General features: G+C 40.1%; 1 protein-coding gene across 1 annotated transcript in view; it reads left to right on the top strand.

Annotated features, from left to right (window-relative positions):
* Nucleotides 1–380: 380 nt before the first annotated feature.
* Nucleotides 381–20,294, top strand: part of LOC115792478 (glutamate receptor 3-like) — an 82,187-nt gene continuing 62,273 nt past the window's right edge. The window contains exons 1-3 of the mRNA XM_030747024.1: nt 381–590; nt 1,023–1,181; nt 16,516–16,755. Of these exons, the coding sequence (XP_030602884.1) occupies nt 503–590; nt 1,023–1,181; nt 16,516–16,755 (487 nt within the window). The 5' untranslated portion in view covers nt 381–502. The remainder of the gene's footprint in view (nt 591–1,022; nt 1,182–16,515; nt 16,756–20,294) is intronic.

The following is a 20,294-nucleotide window of genomic DNA, read 5'->3' as shown; positions in this document are numbered from 1 at the left end:
CCAACTCTGCAGTGACGCGAGGAGGAAGACGGGAGGCCGCTCTTATTATAATTCAACGTCAGACCAAGTTTGATAAACGCCCCCCCCCCCCCCCCCCCCTCCACACACACGCGCGCGCGCGCGCGCACACACACACCCCGCCTCCCTTTCCCTCCCTCCCCATCTGTCTCTCCCTCCCCTCTTTCACTCTCTCTGGCCCATTTCAGTGGTCTTTATCCACAGTAGGGACCCGAAGATCCGCTTTCTCTCTCTCCTCCACCTCCTCCATCTTTGAGATAAAACACTGGCTTTAGATTTCCAGCAGCAGCAGAGGGCTGGCGCTGCAGTTGCGCTGGCACAGATTCAACGTGGGTGCACACAGTGAGTGAGTGAGTGAGAGAGAGAGAGAGAGACCTGCCGCATCTTGTGGATTTCTTTGCGAACAAGCCCGTGTACATGGTTCTCCCTGTTTCTTTCTCTCTGTCACATCCAGACCAGGAGTTGATTTCAGTTTTCGGAGAAAATGTGGCATCGCACAATAGCGACAGTCCTTTTTTTAATGAATTCTTTGGGGCACTCGCTGGCAGGGTTTCCAAACCAAATCAACATCGGTAAGTTCAATGGGGTGGGCTGACTACATATATATGTTCTTTTTTGTTCCCCATACTCTAAATAGGACACCTCTCTTTAAGTCGCTTTGGGTGCTTTGGGTTTTGTGCTTAATTCGTTGTCAACTTCACTTCTCAGCAACCCAAACTGGGATTTTGCGCGTCTTTGTGGGCGGTTTGTTAAAAATAGAGTTTATATAATTTGTCAAAACGCGAATTATATCTGCAGTGCATTATTTCGTGTGATAACGTGTTACACATTTTGGTTTCCCTATTAAAAATAACTCATATGTGCGCCTCTGATATAATGCAATCCCGCAATAAGTAGCCTACTTTCCTTATTAGTGGAATTGGAAGTAGAACAAATGCAGTATTATGTATGCTGGGGATGGACTAATTAAAGCGCTGTCTTATGTGACATTTTCTTTCCCGTAGGTGGATTGTTCATGCGCTCTACAGTGCAGGAGCACAGCGCCTTCAGGTTTGCTGTCCAGCTGTATAACACCAACCAGAATGTGACAGAGAAACCCTTCCACCTCAATTACAATGTTGACAACCTGGAGTCCTCCAACAGTTTCTCCGTCACACATGCCTGTGAGTAGTTATTCACTGTACAGCTGGCTGTCTTTGCACAAGAATAATAAGAAACCTTCCTGTTTTAGTAGACTTTTTTTTTTATATACCCCAGATTGTAATCAAAAGTGATGCAAAAAGTGCTGCAAGTTCAGGGCCAATATTCAAGTAAACATAGTCAAACACATGAGGAGTATGTCAAACCATTTTTGTTGTAATAGTCTCATTGGCAGGCCATTCCAAAAAACCCCAAACAAACAAACAAAAACCTGCACAGATGTTTATGAGCTGAAATGGCATATGAATAAACACAGACACCTGCCAAGTGTCTGGCTTAATACTCAAACTCCTCAGTCATGGCATCCAAAACTCACCAGCAGGATTATGGAGCTTGATGGCCTGTAATTAGCCAAACAGTGATTTTGTAATTCAGTAATTCCAGAGAAGCTGATGAGCAGAACTTGGATGACTGTGCTTGAAAGTGCATGGGGGGAAAACCCACTGCTATTGTGTTTGTAGTAGTTTGCATCAGGGACTGTATGAAAAAATGAATTTGGGCGGGGGCAGTATTAACAATTTTAAAGACTACAGAACAAAAGTTGTGGAATTAGGCAAATAAACCTGAAAACATAACAAAAGATGAGCTGTATTTACCCAAAGTGAGGAGACATCACTTTATAGGTCACTTAAGATTTTTGACAGATTTCATTAAGATGCATATTGAAAAAAATGTGCTCTTTCTGTTTGCCTATGTATGGGTATATGCCTCTTCTAACTCACCCATCCCATTCCGTTAATGTTTGTTTAGTTGCTTAGGTGTTCAATTTTGTCCTAAATGCTTGCTTAAGTGTATCTGCATGTGAGCACTTTCAATGTCACTTATCCTTTTATAGTCACTTTAAGTGTCACATTAGGTTCGACTAGCACTACAGTGTTGATGATTCTTCTATCTTCCCCCTCTGATGGATAAATAGCCCACAGTATCGGCCGTAACATGCTGCAGTCCATGTAGCTATCTCTGCAAACATGATGCACTTGATAGTAAGCTGTGAAGTGTAAGATGGTCTCATATTTGGTCTACCAGCCTCTCATCTGCCATGTAGGGCACCAAGTTCTGTCTGGAGAATTAATTTGTTATCTTTCGTCTCACCGACTGCACTTCACACGTCACGCTTGAGGATCAGCTGCAGCTCTCCAAACTCTGTCAGCTGCCTAGAGATGTCTGAGTAGCCTAATAAAGTGAGAATAAGGCTGAAAAAGAAAAAGAAAAAAAAAAAAAGAAAGGACATTTGAACACAACTACATTTAGGGTTCTCAAACATACTAAATGCTGCTGAGGTCATGTGGTTGTTGGAGAGTGTAGCAGCACTCACAGACAACCAGCTTGGAGCAGCCTTGGGGAGAAGCTGCAGGCGGACGCAGGTTTACACACATTCACACGCTCACACCTTGACACTGCCCGGTTTGACTACAACCTTGCACTGTCAGCTGCTGAGCAATTACACTGAAGCAGCTGTGAGGTCAGTGCTCAGCTCAAGGGCACTTCAGCAGTTGCTGCCGAGGAAGGGATGAATATTACACGCTTGGCTTGTCAAGATCAGGGCTTAAAAGTTTGTCCATAGCCACAACTGACTTTGACTAAATCTGAACCCATTGTTTCTGAAAGAAGCTTGAGGGTTTTCTTAAAGGATAAGAAGAAAAAAAAAAGCTGATAATCAGGAGGATTCAGTTTAACCAGATAATCTGATGCAAGCTTAACTCAGTGCTCTCCTGTTGAAAAAGACCAATGAGCAGCTCATTATGCAGACCAGCCAGGCCAGTTGGTGACTAAGGAATTGCTTGAAAATGCACCAAACTACACAATTCTTATTATAGTAGTCTGGATTGCATAATGCCCTGCTTGCCTGGCAGGTGTCGATGTAGCAAATGAATGTGATGATTATGATTTGACACATTTCTATTCTGGCAAGAATTACACATTAGTCATAGCTGTGCTTTCCTACAGCTAGCCTTGTCAATTTTGATAATATTAGCAAGTGCTGATATGACTTAGATTTTAAATCTGCTTATTTCTTGTGATCTTGGAGACTGCGTACATAGCTCCCTCCTTAAATAAAACAAATGAAAGATGAAAAGGAATAGAGCAATTACTTTTTGCTTTCATCACTTGTTGTGTTTGCTTTATAGATTCTGACTAAAAAAAAAAAAGCAGGACAACATTACAGACCTCCATTTGGGTCAGTCTGTAAAGACTATTACAAATTCCTGATAGCGAATGTCTCTGTTATTGGCAGTGTGGATCAATAGGTGGAAAGCCATAGTCCAGCAATAGTGTGTGTGTGTTATCCAGTATGGAAAAATCAATTCTCACCAAGCTTTCATTTTCTCTGTATTCAGCCTCTTTTACTAATATATGGCAGATTTTCAAACTTTCTGAATTCCACTTTCACTGCTTGCATTGCAGATATGAAAGTTAACAAACAGCCAAACTCGTAAAAACCCAGTGATCAATTGCAGCAAACAATTTCCAGCCATTGCAACTTGACTGAATTGATTCAGACAAAGAGAACCTCGCTGTGCTGTTGTGTTTATTATCTCACCCAATTTGTGGCTGGAGTGAAGCTGCAGGATGTATTGATGTGACACCTTGCCGCGGGCCAGGACTGATTGCGTGCATAAATGCAGAAATGGGAAGGTTATATCCATTAAGACTTGAGGTCAGGGCAGGGATAACAGATAGTGGAGACAGAGCTGGTAATAAGAGGAGAGTTAAGCTAAATGAGTGTGGGGTTATGCTTTCTGGATGTGGTGACAGGGAAGCATTTATTTAACGTTTAATCAATTAAAGTGTTTAGCCTTTCCCTTTCCCTAATTCACAATAATTAACATGAGTGTTAAATGCATATAAATGAACTGACATTTCTGAGTGATCTGGAAAAGTGCATTTTGCTTTTCTACACCAACATCATGGATTTTTGAGACTACGTTGTTAAGAAAACTTTGATTAAGGTGTCAATATTGCACTGTGTTTCTTATTAGGAGTGTTTATTGTGGCTACCTATCCTTCCTCTGCTATGACTCAACCACTGTGATGCTGCTCAGACAGAGGCTAATGTAAGAGCACTTCAGTGTGTAGGCAATGTACAGTTCCACTAATGCAGCACAGACCAGTTCATGCAGCCAGATCTCCTCCTCCTCCTCCTCCTGCTCTTCTTTTTCTTCTGCATTGTTGACTCTGCGGTGAATACTTTGACTCATTGCATCCAAATTGGGATATTTTACTTTTTCAATGCTTGTACGTGGGATTGTTGAGATGTACTGGTATCAATGATAACTGTGATATTTCAAAAGTGAAATATTGAAAACACTTTTAGAATACACACATAATATTGTGTAATTGTTTTTTTCTTTTTGTTTACTTTTGTAGCATTATGGTTGCAGACCTTCTTTTTCACTGATATTTTTAATGTAATTAAACCAAAAACAGACAAGACACACAGTTGACTAAGTTAAAGCTGAATGTAACTGATTACATTTTAATCATTTTATTTTAAATTTTTCTGTAGCTGTCACAATAATATTGTTACCTTGAATACTTTTAGCCACATCATGCAGTGAAAATATAATATTGTAATTTGACTTAGCATGTGATATAAGCTAATGGTACCCACATCATTAAAACTGTACCATTATTATTATAATAATGTTTCAAATATGCATTTACTTATAAAATGCCTTAAAAATATTCCCCAGTTTTACATTTAATTTGTATGGGTTTAAAAATTTCTAGCACCAGTGATACTATTTTCACCCCCTCTACACATTTAGATTACACATTGTAGCTGGATTTTTAAGGCAGGGTCTATTTTTGGAACAAGCCAAACAAGCCGGATCCACCCTCCAATTTAGAAGGCGATACCAGCAAAAGAAACTCATTCACATACAATAATGAACAATTTGAGTTAATTTCTTTATATGGCACCAAATAACAAGGCGCTTTATATTGTAAATTATCCCCTATGAGCAAGCAATTGGTGAAAGTGGAAAGGAAAAACTCCCTTTTAACAGGAAGAAACCTCCAGCAGAACCAGGTCCAGGGAGGGGCAGCCATCTGCTGTGATGAGTTGAGGGTGAGGGGGGAAAAAAGGAAAGAATAGGGAGACAGGACAAGGAAATTTGGCATTTTACTCAAAGACTTCTTTATAGTTTGAATACTCCATCGGGCTGTGGTTACATGTGTAAAAACGGGAGCAGTTTGGTAAGATAGACGCATTTATACGATGCTCTTAAACATTCGTTTACTGGATAGTACAGTTCAGCTTGACTTTATGTTCAGCTGTTTACTTGGAGTACAGGTTTGTTGATATTAAAAGGCGTTATTAAAAACATTTTAAAATGTGTTAAATTGCACTTGTTTATACCTGTAGACACACTGTATTAGCATATAAAGGATGCAGAGGGAGGGGGAGCAGGGGAGGAACTTCTAATGTGCATGGATGTTTTGGATGGAGAGGATCACCTGGTGTGAAAGTCACCTTGTTCTAAGCTGAGTATGTGTACTGAGTATTTGTAATAGTAGGAGCTGTTCAATATACCCTTTTAATGAATAATTCACCATTTGGGAATTATTCTTGTTCTACTTCTTTTCTAAAGATCTGTACCATTTTCATGTTTTCACAGTAAATATGGAGCTTAGCACAAAGATTAGATATATGTATTGCTTCTTTAGTAATTCATAAAGTCCTCCAAAAATAACACATTGTAATTTTTTATTTTGTATTTATTTTGGTTATTTATTGGAACTGGGAAGAAAGCAGTGACAATAGATAGGATGTTGATTAAGTCAGACAGAACCTGAATTGGTGGGTTGCAAAGCAGCTTGCTGATGCGCAGCAACTACAGGCAGGCTGAAGCACCTGAAGTGCTCTTTACTGGATGTGGAGAAGGATATCTGCTGATCCAGAGAGAGTATATTTCACCCATATTGGCTTCTCTTCATTGGCTCCCTGTTAAATCCAGAATTGAATTTAAAATCCTTCTTCTCACATACAAGGTCTTAAATAATCAGACCCAATCTTAACTTAAAGACCTTATAGTGCCATATCACCCCATTAGAGCACTTCGCTCTCAGACTGCTGGCTTACTTGTGGTTTTTCCCTCTCACTGCCAAGTGCTTGCTCATAGGGGGTCATTTTGACTGTTGGGTCTTCTCTATAATTATTGTAGGGTCTTTACCTTACAATATAAAGCACTTTGAAGCACAATTGAATTGAATTGATCTGCTGTGAATGCAACAGAGCTTGAATCTGCAGCTTGTTTGAACTGATGCCATATCTGATTAATTAATTACTAAGCAGTATAGGTACTAGTGATTGAGAGAGCACAGCTAGCTGTGCCCCCCCTGTATCCAGTCTTTGTACAGCTTAAGTTATTAGAGCATCATCAGTTTCAGACATTTTGTATTATCAAAAGATTAATTTCAATTTAGCAAATATCTTTCTTGCTGCATTTACTGTAGCAATACACTGTAATGTGAACAACCAATACATAACAACCTTGAATTAATCATAACTCTGAGAACTCATTTAAACGGACAAGTTATGAATGATGCATGAGCATCAGAAACAAGGTTGTCAAATGGTTTGGCCTGAGTGTGAGCGTGGTTCATGATAGTTTCTATCTTAAGCCATACTCTGGACAGATATAATTAATGTTTATAGAAACTATTTTTTAATATAGCAGTGAGGCCACTGATCATATGAGGACAAAACAGTCCACTCTTGGCTTCAAAGCATTGTGAAAGTCTGAATTCAATTATTAAAACTTCACCATGAAAAATGTACTCCCCACCTTTGCTTACATATTTGTCCAGTAGGTTGTTTGTTTTTGAAAGCTTTAAATGGAATCTCTCGGGTTGGGAGCCCTTGAACAAAAAAGAGACACTTACCCAAAAGCATGTCCTTTTATCACGACGCACTGATAAAAATATCTGAGTTACTGCTACTGCAGCCAGCGTCCTGTCAGTTTGGATGACCTGCACCAAGTTGACAAGTACTCATTGTCATATTTGTCATGGCATATTCATTGGGAGGCATATAAATACATACAAGCTTTTATAATGTCTTTAGTATAATTTCACCCAAATAAAGAGTCATTTTGGGTGCACACAATGTGGCTTTCTAGGCACTTTCACTGACATGAATAGTTTGACCCTTAGTTTAATGCGAGCTTTTAGGGTCCTTTGCTTTGGGGCAAGACATGAGTCATAGGCCATAACGCAGCATAAATGCATTAAGTTTCTATTGAACAAGGTAGTGCTGATGCTAAATAACTACAATAGAGGCATTTAAATATCAGTTGACTAAAGACATATCTGCCAATACGTTGAAAAGAGCTTTATGTATTTGGCCAAACGAGCTCAGGGTGATCGTACGAAAGAATCTTAGTTGTTGTTTTGCTCAAATTTAGTCAGTCGACCGTGGCCGGTCATAATGCTGTGAAATGGCAGAACAGTACTGGATAGCTTTGGGGGCAAGCCACTGGAGATGTGCAGTTAGTCTTTCATCCTGTGCATCAGAAAGTGCTTACATGTCAGCGCTGTAACACAGCGACGGTGATCACTACTGACAAGCTACAGTGATGCTGCAGCAGTTTGTTGCAGCCTTACACAACGTCCTTCAGCATGGCTACCTCTGATATCTCTGCCGTTATTCGTTAAATGTTACCTGAAATTATTCAAGGACAACAAGCTGTGCATGTCACAGAATAATGCACAAGAAAACCAAAGATGCCAGCGGCGCAGTGAATAATTTAGAGAGGCTGCTTTCATGAATTTGTTTAGTTGTGCGAGCGTTCAGTCTTGAAGGTAAAGGAGAAATATTACATCTTTGCTCCAGTGTTTTGGTGTTTTTAAACAAGAAACAGTTCACGCCCCATTAGTTTTCTATTCATATTTGATAGATGAGTCTATTTTCTGTATGCTTACTTTCTATAGTGAAACATTTTTGTCCTGATATTTCACATTAGTTAGGAGCTTGTAAATTGTGCATCCATAACTTCTCCACTGCACTTTTTATACATCTTTTTGACCATTATAACCTTTTTAAATTGAGTGTATTGTATTACCCTGTCTATTATAACTGTGTTCTTTGCTGTTTATGCAGTCTGTGCAAAGGATGTGTAGGTGGACTGTTAACAGAACTTTTACATTAGTGCAGTAAAATATATATTCTAGTATATTCATCCATATAATACTCCAGTAGCATCAGTGCGTGTGTGTTTATTGCTGCTGCAGATTTCTTTCTGTCATGTTTTAGCATGAGGGCAATCTCCAGTTCTTTTTCTCAGATTAGCGCTAATCCAACGAGTGTTGCCTGGCTCTTTGTGTATAATGAATACCTGCAGGGGGCTAACCCACTGGAAGAAAATGTGCGCCTTTATAAAGCTGTAATCTGTAGAGAAGAGGGAATTCCAGCCAACATTCAACAACACTGCCAGAGGAGAAACACCTACTCAGCCTTCAGTCTCGATCATGCCCTGTGCTTTCTCTGTGGTTGGTCAACTGAGACGAATTGTGCAACAATGCAGACTGTAAGGTGGATACAAATATGATGAGTTTAAATGTCATAACATGGGAATCATTTAAAATGTGTGCGCTGTGAATTCAGTCTGATTTTCTTCAATATCAAACATTTGCCATGATTATTTTAGGTCAAATTGAACTAGCAGGTCGACACAAGTTAAGCTTTGAGAGTGGAGCTTAGTTCAGACCTTTTTTTTTGCAGAAATGCAGCAAAAAGAGTCATTATTAGAAACTTCAAGCACAATGTTTGAATTATTTTCTAATACAGTTTACTTCACAAAATGTTATGTTCTCTGTGTTTTAAAGCATGTAGAGAGCCTAAGCTGCTGCTAAAAACTGAGACATGCTATTGGCCCTGTGAGACTGTTGAGCTAAATGCTAACACCAGCACGCTAAATACCCAGGTATATAGTGCTGCATCGAAAAACCTCCTAGATATATGTCAGTAGATTGCTTTGGTTGCCAGCAGACTGTTGTGGTTGCACATAGTTTGCATCGAAGACAAAGACCTGTCTGCCACCACTCACAAACTACTTGCCAAGTTGTAGTGAAACTGTGAAAAGTGTAACAATGTGTATTCCCGACCGGTTGACGAGCAGTTGTTGGCTGTGAAATCGGTTGCAAAGAGGGTGCTGCATGAAAAAACCTCAAAAGGCAAACTTTCGTGCTTTTGGAAGTTTCACTACAGCTCGGAAGAGTAAATGGTGAGTGTTTGCATGCAAACAAGGGATGACTGTGACAATCTGCTAGCAGCCAAAGCAATCACAAGGAGGTTTTCCACGCAGCACCCTCTTTGTGACCGATTTCACTGCCAGCAACCACTCGCTGACCGGTCAGGGAATACACATTTTTTCCCCCTTGGCAACCAGAGGTTGCGAGAGGGTCACCAACCAGTCTCTAAGCCTGTGTGCCTGAGGCTTTAGCTTATTATTTTTTTGAATTGTAGCATTTGTTAATTAGCACTAAATACAAACTGACTGATGTCAGTAGATATTTGTTTATAAGAAGTTAATATTTTGATTGATGGTGGCTGTAGACGAAGAGATAAGTTAGTTCTTCATGAGAGGAGACAGTCTGTAGCAAATTGCTTGGAAATAGACATTTTTCACCATGGAATTTTTAATATATATGTAGGAGCAAAACTGCCAAAAATAAACAAATGACTCCATAAAAATAAAAATGCCATTATATCCATCAATAATATGATTAAAAATAATAGTAGAAGTTTAATTTGCTTTTTTATTTTTATTTTAATTATTTCCTCCTATTTATTTACTTTCCATTTCATTTTTCATTTATTTGTTCGTCTCCTTTAGTTTTTCATTTTATTTATTAATATATTCTTTGCTAAACATATTTTCCCGTAATTATTTTAGCCTTGTTTTGTATAAACACGGAGGAGAAAACAGTGAAATTAAAAAAAAAAATGTAATAAGTCTCAATTGAGGTGTTCAGTAAACCATGATGGTTTGTGAAATGCAGTCAACTGTCCTTTCCCTGCTTAGACATGCCTGAATGTCTGATCTGAAAAAGGTCAGCTCATCCAGCTCATCTGAAAACCACAAAGTTTAATGTCATAAGGTCATTAGAGGAAAAGCCAGGTTACGACCAAAGTCAATAGGACATATTTGTTTCTCTGGGGATAATGCTGTAAATGTTTTTCTGGACAATCTGGATCAAAGTGGTAGATGACTAACTTTCAGAAAGACACTATAGCTAGATTTTAAATTGGGTGGACACAATTACAGCTTGCAGTAGCCGTGAGCAATGTTGAGTTGATATTAATAGGAATTCTCTTTAATTGTGCTGCCCTACTGTGTCTACAGAAAATTGTATGACATAAACTTGCTGTGATTCAGGTGAAAATGCAAACCTAAAAGTGCAACAGCAGAGTCTGTCTTACAACCCTTGCCTTTCATTTTCAGACATGAAAGTGAAAACTGGTTTGCTGAGTTCTGCTTTCTGGCGCGCCCTTCACTATAACCTACATGTTCTAGCTTACTCAAAAATGCTTGAAGGAGCAAACTGTCCAAATAAAAAAGAAAACACAGTCTTTTGATTTGCAGCATCCTGAAAGGTCAAACAGTCGTAATGGCTTTATAAAGGATAGCACCACAAATCTAATCAAACACTCCTATTTTGTGCTTTAAAAGCAGACAGCTGTGGTTATGTACTGCGTGCCTACAGTTCTATAAAGGATTTCCACTTTCTTGTAGCATTTATGCCTTATGACCTAAAACATCTGTTGTCAGACTTGGCCTTTTATTTGACACGCTTCCACTTATGCTTCCAAACCTAGACTGCTTTATTCTTTCCACTAGTTCTGAGGGAAACTGAACTGCAGACTTTTCAACCTTTTCACATCTTTCTGCCGAAGCTTCTAAAAATAGAGTGCTTTAATGTGCCTGTGCACAACTGCACATGGGATTGTTAGACGTGTTAGACTGTGGTATTAATTGGTAAAAATACAGAATGCACTTCACACAGTTATTACAGGATTTTTGACATTATGTGTTGCATAAATTTACTGTTGTTGAATGAATTCAACTCTCATCTTCGATACAAGGATATTGCAACACAGCATCTGTGGAATATTGTGTGATTCCTCTGTATAGATAGTGATTTATACCTCTTTAGTCTCTACTGATAAGTCCATGCATAGTGGGCTTGAGCTACTTTGTGACCATAAATGCAGCTTTTACCAATAGTTTTAAAATACCTCATTAGATAGAAAATTCCAACAAAATCTGTTTGCATCCTGTCCAGCTGACTCATCCCACAGCTGCTGGCAGAATGCAAAGAAAACATATTACCTGGAATAACAGAAAGGCATGCTGGCTGTTTGCTTTTCAGCTTAGCGTCACTGAGTGTTTGTTGGTTCTATGTATACTGCTAAAAAAAAAAAAAAGGGGAACGCTCACAGTATAACTCGTTATACTGTGATAACTTCAGGGATGTCAATCTATCCAGTTAGGAAGCAGAAATCATTGTGAATCAATTTCACCTGCTTTGGTGCAAATGAAAGTGACAACAAGTGCACCAGGGAGGCAACAAGAAGACAACCCCCCCCCCCCCCCCAAAAGGGAATGGTTTAGTAGGTGGTGATCACAGACTATTGCTCTCTCCTTAACCTGCCTCACTGATTTTTCTAGTTTTGCCTTTTCCCAGTGTCCTTGCCACTAACAAACCTGAAGATTTGCTATGTCTCAACATACATGAGTAGAGCTGGAAACGGGCGTGGAAGCTCATCAACCCGGCAAAGTACCAGTGGAGAAACTACACTGCCAGAGCCCTACAACATGTCCTCCAGTGGCTACTCACATCCATGTTTCTGACCAAACTGTCATAAACAGACTCCCTGAGAATATCATGAGGGCCTGACATTCTTTAGTGGGATCTTTGCTCACAGGTCGGCACTGTTCAGCTGGCATTCGGCTGAAAACTGGCAGGAAGTACTTCTATTTTTGTGACATCTTGCAGCTTCTGCCTGCAACATCATCCAGCATAACTGGTTTGGTAGTGGGTCAGTGATGGTCTAGGGAGGCATATCCTTGGTTGATGGGGGCAGGGGACGACCTCCATGTCCTAGCCAGCAGTACCTTAACTGCTGTTAGGTATAAGGATGAAATCCTCAGACCGTTTGTCAGACCTTATGCTGGTGCAATGGGCCCTTGGATCCTCCTGCTGGAGCCTCATGTGACCAGAGTATACAGGCAGTTCTTGAAAAATGATGGCATTGATGTCACTGACTGGCCCTCATGTTCCCAGAACAGAATCCAAATAAGAACCTCTGAGACGTTATGTATCGGTGCACCCGAAGCTGCCAAATAGTGCCAGAGACTGTCTAGGAGCTAATTCGTGCCCTGATCCCTGGGAAGAGATTCCCCCAGGACACCAGCCAGTCTCATCAGGAGCATGCCCAGACATTGTCTGGAGTGCATACAGACACAGACACAGAGAAATTGGATCAGCCCATGATTTCAGTTTTTAACTTTGTCTTTTGATGTGATTTTAAATCTAGCTCTCAAAGGGTTGATGTTTATGGTTTCCAGTGACTGTTGGTTCATCATTTTGTTCTCAACAACTTACAAAAAAAACTAAAATGTTCAATTCAATCTCAGTGTTCCCTTAATTTTCTTTTGAGAGGCATATCTATATCCAGTTGATGGATTGATATAAAAGAGCCTGCTGACTTTGGTGATCCTCTGACATTTCCTCTTACACCACCTGTGTCGGTGAACATGTTCAGTGTTTCTAGTTTCTCTTTGATCCTGTCCTTTATAAGCGGGCACAGCTGCATGTTGTGTTTTGTTCATTGCCTTCTCCATTTAGTGAACATGTGACCCTGTGACAGGGCAGAACAGGTATCCCCATGTGGCTTAAACCAATGCGACTTCCCTCACTTCCCTGTGTAAAGCAAACTGAAGGCCTCCTGCGTTCCTCCGCTTATGCAGGCGCAGCTCTTTGACGTTGGAAAAATAACTTCCCACCAGGCAGCAGTAAACACATTAAGAGGTTATTTAATATTGTCACAAAAAGTAAAATTGTTGTCCTGACTTTGTGCAAATGTAGCACCTAATCCTCTCAAACCTCACAGCTCTGAACAGTGAGGCTCACCTTCTCCTCGCAGCATCAGCCCTCCAATTTCCTTTCTGCATTTTGTGTTTGCTTTTCAGGTGAGGACAGCAGCTCACCTTTATTTCCATAGTGCAATAGAACTTTAAGAATTCAGTTTAAATGCTCGGCTCTGCTGTGCACATTCAGGTTCATCCTTCCAACAGCAGGTTTTATGATGGACTCAGACTCCCCTGTTTTCTGCAGCAAAAACCGTGTATATAAAAAACAGAGAAGACATGACGGTGTTGTTGGTGCTACTGGAGCTGCTGTGTGTGTGTGTGTGTGTGTGTGTGTGTGTGTGTGTGTGTGTGTGTGTGTGTGTGTGTGTGTGTGTGTGTGTGTGTGTGTGTGTGTGTGTGTGTGTGTTTGTGTGTGTGTTTGTGTACCTCTTAAGCTTGGAAAGGTGAAGAGAATCAGAGGGTGAGGGCTAAAAAATAGAGCGCAGCAACAATGACAGACAGATGTGGGTGTTTGTTAGGTGATGAATAAGATGAGAGTCGACAAAGGGCGAAGAGAGCTGAATTTCTCCAGTTGGATATTAATCATGGATAGAAGGCCTGTGTTAGTATTCTGAACAGAAACGCACAGAGCAGTAAAATAGCTTCACTTCACCACTGTAATAAAGTCAATGATGCGTAAATTCATTTCTGACCATGATCAGGGGAATTTACTGTAGTTGGCTGGTGTTTACAGCTTCATGAGCCCGAATATATGATTTCATTAGTCCTTTGGGAGAACAGACTGTCCATTTAACCTTGACAAACAAAAGATAATGCAGTCATTTTGCCAATAGGATTGGATGATTTTAGATGAGCTGAGAAGTGTTTATTTACGGCTGTTTTCTACTTTGCATGAATAACACGAGCTGAATATTGTGAAAGATGTCGTGAATCTGTAATTTGAGGTGAAGCATGCTGATTCCAAAAGGAATCAGTTTTCTCTGACATTTTTTTTTCTGGCAGTAAAAGAAGAATTTTACCTAACTGTTTGAGTCCTTAAAATGATCCACAAAAACAGAGGTGCAGCAGCCCCCTTCATTATATAACAGGTGCACTGTGGCCATCCAAGACACACACAGGCTGATCTGATGATAAAATGAGAGAGGGAAAGATGACTGAACCGAGTCATCAACTATGTGTGGGTGACTGAATGGCTGTCTTAATGGAAAAGTCAAACGAACAGAAGCAAATGGTGAAAACATCCAGCACATAACACATGAAATCACAGATCTGTGAAATTATTTGACTCTGACTGCAGTTATAAAATCTTAAAATGTGTTTTGTTTTTATTTGACCAATCATTTCTAAAGTACACTTATGTAAAATACAGTTTAGTATAGTTCTTCAAAAATGAAGGTGTTTTATGAAGCTTTTAATTTTACATTTTGAATTCTTTCTTTGCATTTTCTCTTCTCCTTTGCTTCTTTTGTTTTTGCATTACTGCATTTCCTAGCGGGGGTGAGACCATTTGCAAGAGCGTTAAGTCTAAGGTCACGACTCTGTATCGTGTCATGCACATGCATTCTCGTGTGCCTGACAACACAAACAGGACTTTCTCATAAATAAAGCACCACTGAAGGACAAAAATGCCACGTTTTCTATCAGTAATTCATGAGTCATGATGATTTAATGCATGAATTAATGCAATGTGCATCATGAATCCTGACGAGTGGAATAGGCCACCAGCTGTTTCTTTGCAATAAATTATGCTTAATTTTGGAAGATGTACAAATTACTTGTTTATTTATACAGTTTACTAATGTGATTTGCTGTTATTTATATTCTTTCAGCAGCTTATGTCGTAATCAAAGCTTCTTTCTATAAAACGGAACGTTCCCGGCAAGTTAAAAACCTGCACTTCAGCTGCTCTGAGTGATCTAAATGCGATACAGCCTCTATTTCCTCATCTCACTAGGATCAGATTGTGCGTGCCCACATATAACCATCTTATGTGACCTCTGTTGCAGAGGTTGTTGCTATATAAGGCTGTTGGCCTTGTCCACAGGCATATTTTAGATGGGAGTTTGACTTCAAGATATACAGATGTGTTTAAGCATTTGAGAGCAGACAGTGAACTCTGACTGGTGGAAGCCTGCTGTATGGCAGAACAACCTGCCCAGTAAGAACAGATAGGGTGTTCGCTGGAAAGCCTCAAAGAGACAGGCAGAGGCTGCATGCAGGGGCTGACAGGGAAATAAACATGACTGTTCTCCTTTAGATGTTTAATTTTTCAAATGGATCCAAAAAAGTGAACAGTCAATAGTGACTTGAATATGAAGAAACATTACTGTTTGTTTTACTTGAAGTTGCACCTTTTCTATTTGATTAATCATCCATCTTTTAGTCCCTTCATTTTATTTAGTAATTCTAAGTGAGACAAGTGAGATGTCTTTATTGACAACTGCTGGTTATGACCTCATTTAATGTTTATTAGTGATACTGAGCAGCTTCACTGAGCAGTGTTGTGACCTATGTGGAGCAGAGGTTCAGAAACATCAGAGCAGGTCTGCTGCACTGACCAACATTTCCTTCAGTTATTACTAACATTAGGGCAGGGGTCATGCATCTCATTCCATCCTCCTTGGTGCCATTAAAACGATTTATTATACACAAATAAAATAAAATAGTTAACACCTTGTAAGACTCTGTGTCTATTTAGTGTTTGTGGCTGTGGCTTATTTCCATAGGCCCACAGATGGCAACAGATAGGCCTTGTTGTAAATCTTTTATACAAGAGCACAGCCCAGCACTTGCACATTTGGATGCTCATGTGCCAGGATATTTGTCCATTAAGAGCTGTGGCCAGTGCACTGACTTCCCCATTATTTCTAGTTGATTACCCAAGCAGTTGCATTTACAGCAAGGATAAGTGAAGGGCACCGGGCAGCGGAGCATTGCCATGGGGGGCAGACATCCCGCGTGAGGCCCATTTATTCAGATAGCTGCTGCTTCAGTCACACGATTAATACCATCAAGAATTCTCTCCCATCTCAACCTTACATAGAATTATTTTTTAAATTTCTGCACAGGGATTCGGCAACTTTAATGTGCAATATGTCACTCTTCTTGTTGACATCTCTCCTGAAATAAGGAGGAGCTTTGCATAAATCTTTGTTTTAATCCATGACCTGAACCTGTTCTTTGTCTTTTGCACTAGTCTGCTCCCAGTTCTCCCGAGGAGTTTACGCCATCTTCGGCTTCTACGACAGGAAGTCCATGAACACGCTGACCTCCTTCTGCGGGGCACTGCACACTTCCTTCATTACTCCCAGCTTCCCCATCGATGCCGACGTGCAGTTTGTCATCCAGATGAGGCCTGGCTTGCGAGGAGCTGTTCTCAGTCTGCTGGACCATTACAAGTGGGAGAAGTTTGTCTACCTTTACGACACTGACAGAGGTGAGAGCAGCTCTCTGGGAAAGTATGCTTACATACACCTTTACATACCACAAGGTTCAGCAACATTTAGAAGAAGACAGCTGAGTAGTAGCAGAACATCCCATTGCAGGAGAAAGTGGAATAAGTTATTGCTATCCCTGCTCAGGCAGACACCTTATTATACAGGCTATATGATTTGTCTTTAATATGTAAATCCCTTATCCCCAGCCCTCATTCTAAGTGGTTTGATACATTTTAATCTTTGTCAGTAATGATCCTAAATTGCTTCACTGTGTGGCTGAATCCTGCTCACAGAGGCGCTCAATAGTTTTTTGCTTCTGAGAAATGAGTCATTCACAGGTGCTGCTGATTCTGCTGCTGTAGTATGACTGCAGCCACCTGAGTCTCTAATCCTAGGCACTCGCTGATTATCATTTAGCTCTAATTGGATTATTTAAAGATGGAGCACAACATCCTCCAACCTCTGCATGTGTTTTATGCCCTCCTGCTCCCTCTCATGTGGGCCAACTATTTGCAGACTTGGGTCCCCTGAGAGGTAGCATGCAGTCACAATCTGTCTGTACAAACTGGACGACAAGCTGATCACAGGCTCGCTGTCACAGGAAAGATATAGAGTACAGTGTCAGGCCAAACGCGTTTTCAAATCAAACATTTCAAATAAATTAGAAGGTGCAGAAGATGCTGTTTTCTGGCTGCAGCCTCTTCTCTTAAATGTGCCAGAGAAGTGTGCATCCAAGTATTTTTAAACTGACACAGAGAATTTCTAGGACAAGTGCACTCCTTTTTCGCTTCCCCTGCCTCACTTTATACATTTCCAGTTCAGGTGTCTTATCTACTGTTAAGTGATAAATCTGATTGCAGAAGCTGATAATTGGTTGTCTGGTGTGGTTGAGAAACAATGATTAATGAGTTTATAACCTCTCCTTGGCAAGATCAACCTTCTCAGAAGTGCCTGATGTGGCCCTTAGAGCTCTGCTTGACTTTGTTGGCCTCTTTCACCTGCTGTGCCGAGGCTGATGGGCCACCATCTGTAACACTTTGCCCATTTCCACAGCATCACACATTGTAAACAAAGTAGTTTAGGATGGATTTCCACATGCTGCACAGCTTGTGTTTGTTGAGAGACTAGTTAGCCATCCTATTTTGGCTTGAGGTCCCATCCTGCTCTTCCCATCAAGACTCTGGAGCAATATAGCCACCACTCATCCAAATGTCAGTTTAATCTTCATTATAAGAAGAGGGCTCTATTTAGGGCCTCTGAGAGGGACTAGCAGGGGGCACTCAAGAGATGCTTGTGTGAATGACTGTGGATAGTTCATGGGGTATAATATGCTGCAGAGGCATTTTACAGTGATATGCGTAATGTCTGTCCCTTAACAAAACACACAGCCTTTTTATTGGAGAAAAATACAAAGGCATCTTAAGGTTAGCTTTAAATGGGAAAAATCTTTTAAATTAGATTTCCAGCATGATTTGGGGGAAATCTAATACATCTAATAAATACTAATTTTGTCCTACTGGCCATTTTTCTTAAGTACACTCACACAGCTTAGATCAAGCACTTTTTTAATCACTTTAAGCATAATTATGAAGTAATTAAGTAACTAGAAGATATTTTTCATGCTTGTTTTTTTTACTTATAGAACATGGAATCATAGAGTGGTATGGATAAATGCACAACAGTATTTTAGGGACTAAATAACCAAAATTACTAAATATTGCAACTTTTTTCCCCCTAAGAGATCATGATGTTCTGTCATTTTGGTTAATCCAAAAAGCTACTGTAGTGCTCATTGGTGATAAATGAATTAGATTTCTGCTTCCGGACCTGCATCTAATTTTAATATAACATAACAAAACAATGCATCTGAAGGTGGTGGGAGTGCACTAGTGTAGACACCTCAGAACAGACCAAGCATATCTTGCAAACAGCTTTATGTCTGTTCCCTGGTTATAGCGAAAGTCTGTCCATGTGATTTTGTAATGTTTGGATAAACCTAGTTGGAGACTCTGGGGTTGACTCCTCGAATTGACAGGATTTATACGGGGCACTACCTTGACAGGCTTAGGTCAACTAGCAAATTGGATTCATTAAAACAGTGCCGAGAAGTTTCATTAGCCTCTCAAATTTGTTGGTACAGTGTATGCTAAGTGAATATTAATATCATTAATAAATAATAATGTAGCCCTTCCCTGTGTATACTTGTCTCTTTAAACCTATCATAATATAAGTTTGGTGTTTTTTGCAAAATGTAGGACCCTCTTAAACAAAGTAGTGGTTTGTACTTATTGAAGGGGCTGTTACCTTTTATGATTTTGCCCCAGTGGCCGTGTTTTGCTCTCTCTCTCTTGCTTTAGGCACCACTTTGGCAGCAGTTAGGCAAGGGTACCTAATAAGGTGAGGGGGAGGAGAGTCAAAGTGCCAAAAGAGCCATTGTCATGACAGTGTGTAAGCAGGGTGCTCATGGTAACCTCCTTCTTGTGGATAGGATTGTGTTTTGGGTAAAATTATTAGACTTATACTTTTTTGTTTTACCAAATTCTAAATTTTGTTGTGTTTCTTTGTTTAAGTGGTCATAGTGTCTTTGCAGTCTCTTTCAGATTAATTTTTAATTTAAAAAACAAAAACATTTGTAATTGTCAAATTTGAATGCTTGTCTCCTTTTTCAACCCAGCCACTTTTATTGTTACTTCCCCATTTCCTCTAAACAATGCAAAGAGCTAGAAACTGAATGCTACAGCACACTGTAAAGAAGGGTTGGGTATTCAATTAGACAATGTTCCCAAGGCTTCACTTTACCAATTTTGTCTGTCACTTGTTGAAGGGACAAGGGGTGGGAGGGATTTAGGTAGCGTGAAATGGCCAGGCCAGCTTTGGAGTCCTCTGGAAGACAACTTTGTTACCTCTAAGGTTAATCTTGTCTCCATGATCTGCTTGTGGACTTTACCATGTTATGCATGTTCTCTTATAATGGGTTTGATATATTATGCTTACAGTTTGGTTGCTAAAGTTTTATTTTATTAAACTTCATGTCAGATTCACAAAGTTTGGACACCATGAATATAGTGGGTTGCAGAGTTGATGGCAGCTGCTGTGTTAGCAAAGAGACTGTAGGTATTTTTAGCTTGATGCTATTGTTAAAATGATGAGTTGTGCAGAGCAAATTGAAGGTTTTCTCACCTATCAAGAACTGAGTCACTCTTGATCAGTTTAATGTTGGAACTTGCAGTAACAAGACAACTTTGCAAAGGCCAAAATAAAGATGCACTAACATTTACTGACAATATAAAAATACTCAGTTGTTGATCAGGCTACACCCTGGACAGGTCATTAGTACAGAGAGACAGACAACCATTCACACTCACATTCACACCTATGGGCAATTTATCACCAATTAACCTAACCCCACTAACTGCATGTCTTTGGACTATGGAAGGAAGGCAGAGTATCCGGAGACAACCCAAACAGGCACAGGGAGAACATGCAAACGCCACATGGCCAGATGGTGGATTTGAACCTACGACCTTCAGTGCTAACC

This window comes from Archocentrus centrarchus, chromosome 14 (assembly GCF_007364275.1).
Source record: "Archocentrus centrarchus isolate MPI-CPG fArcCen1 chromosome 14, fArcCen1, whole genome shotgun sequence".
Classification (NCBI taxonomy): Eukaryota; Metazoa; Chordata; class Actinopteri; order Cichliformes; family Cichlidae; genus Archocentrus; species Archocentrus centrarchus.
Note: the sequence above shows the minus strand (reverse complement) of the source record. Positions and strands in the feature narration are given on the sequence as shown.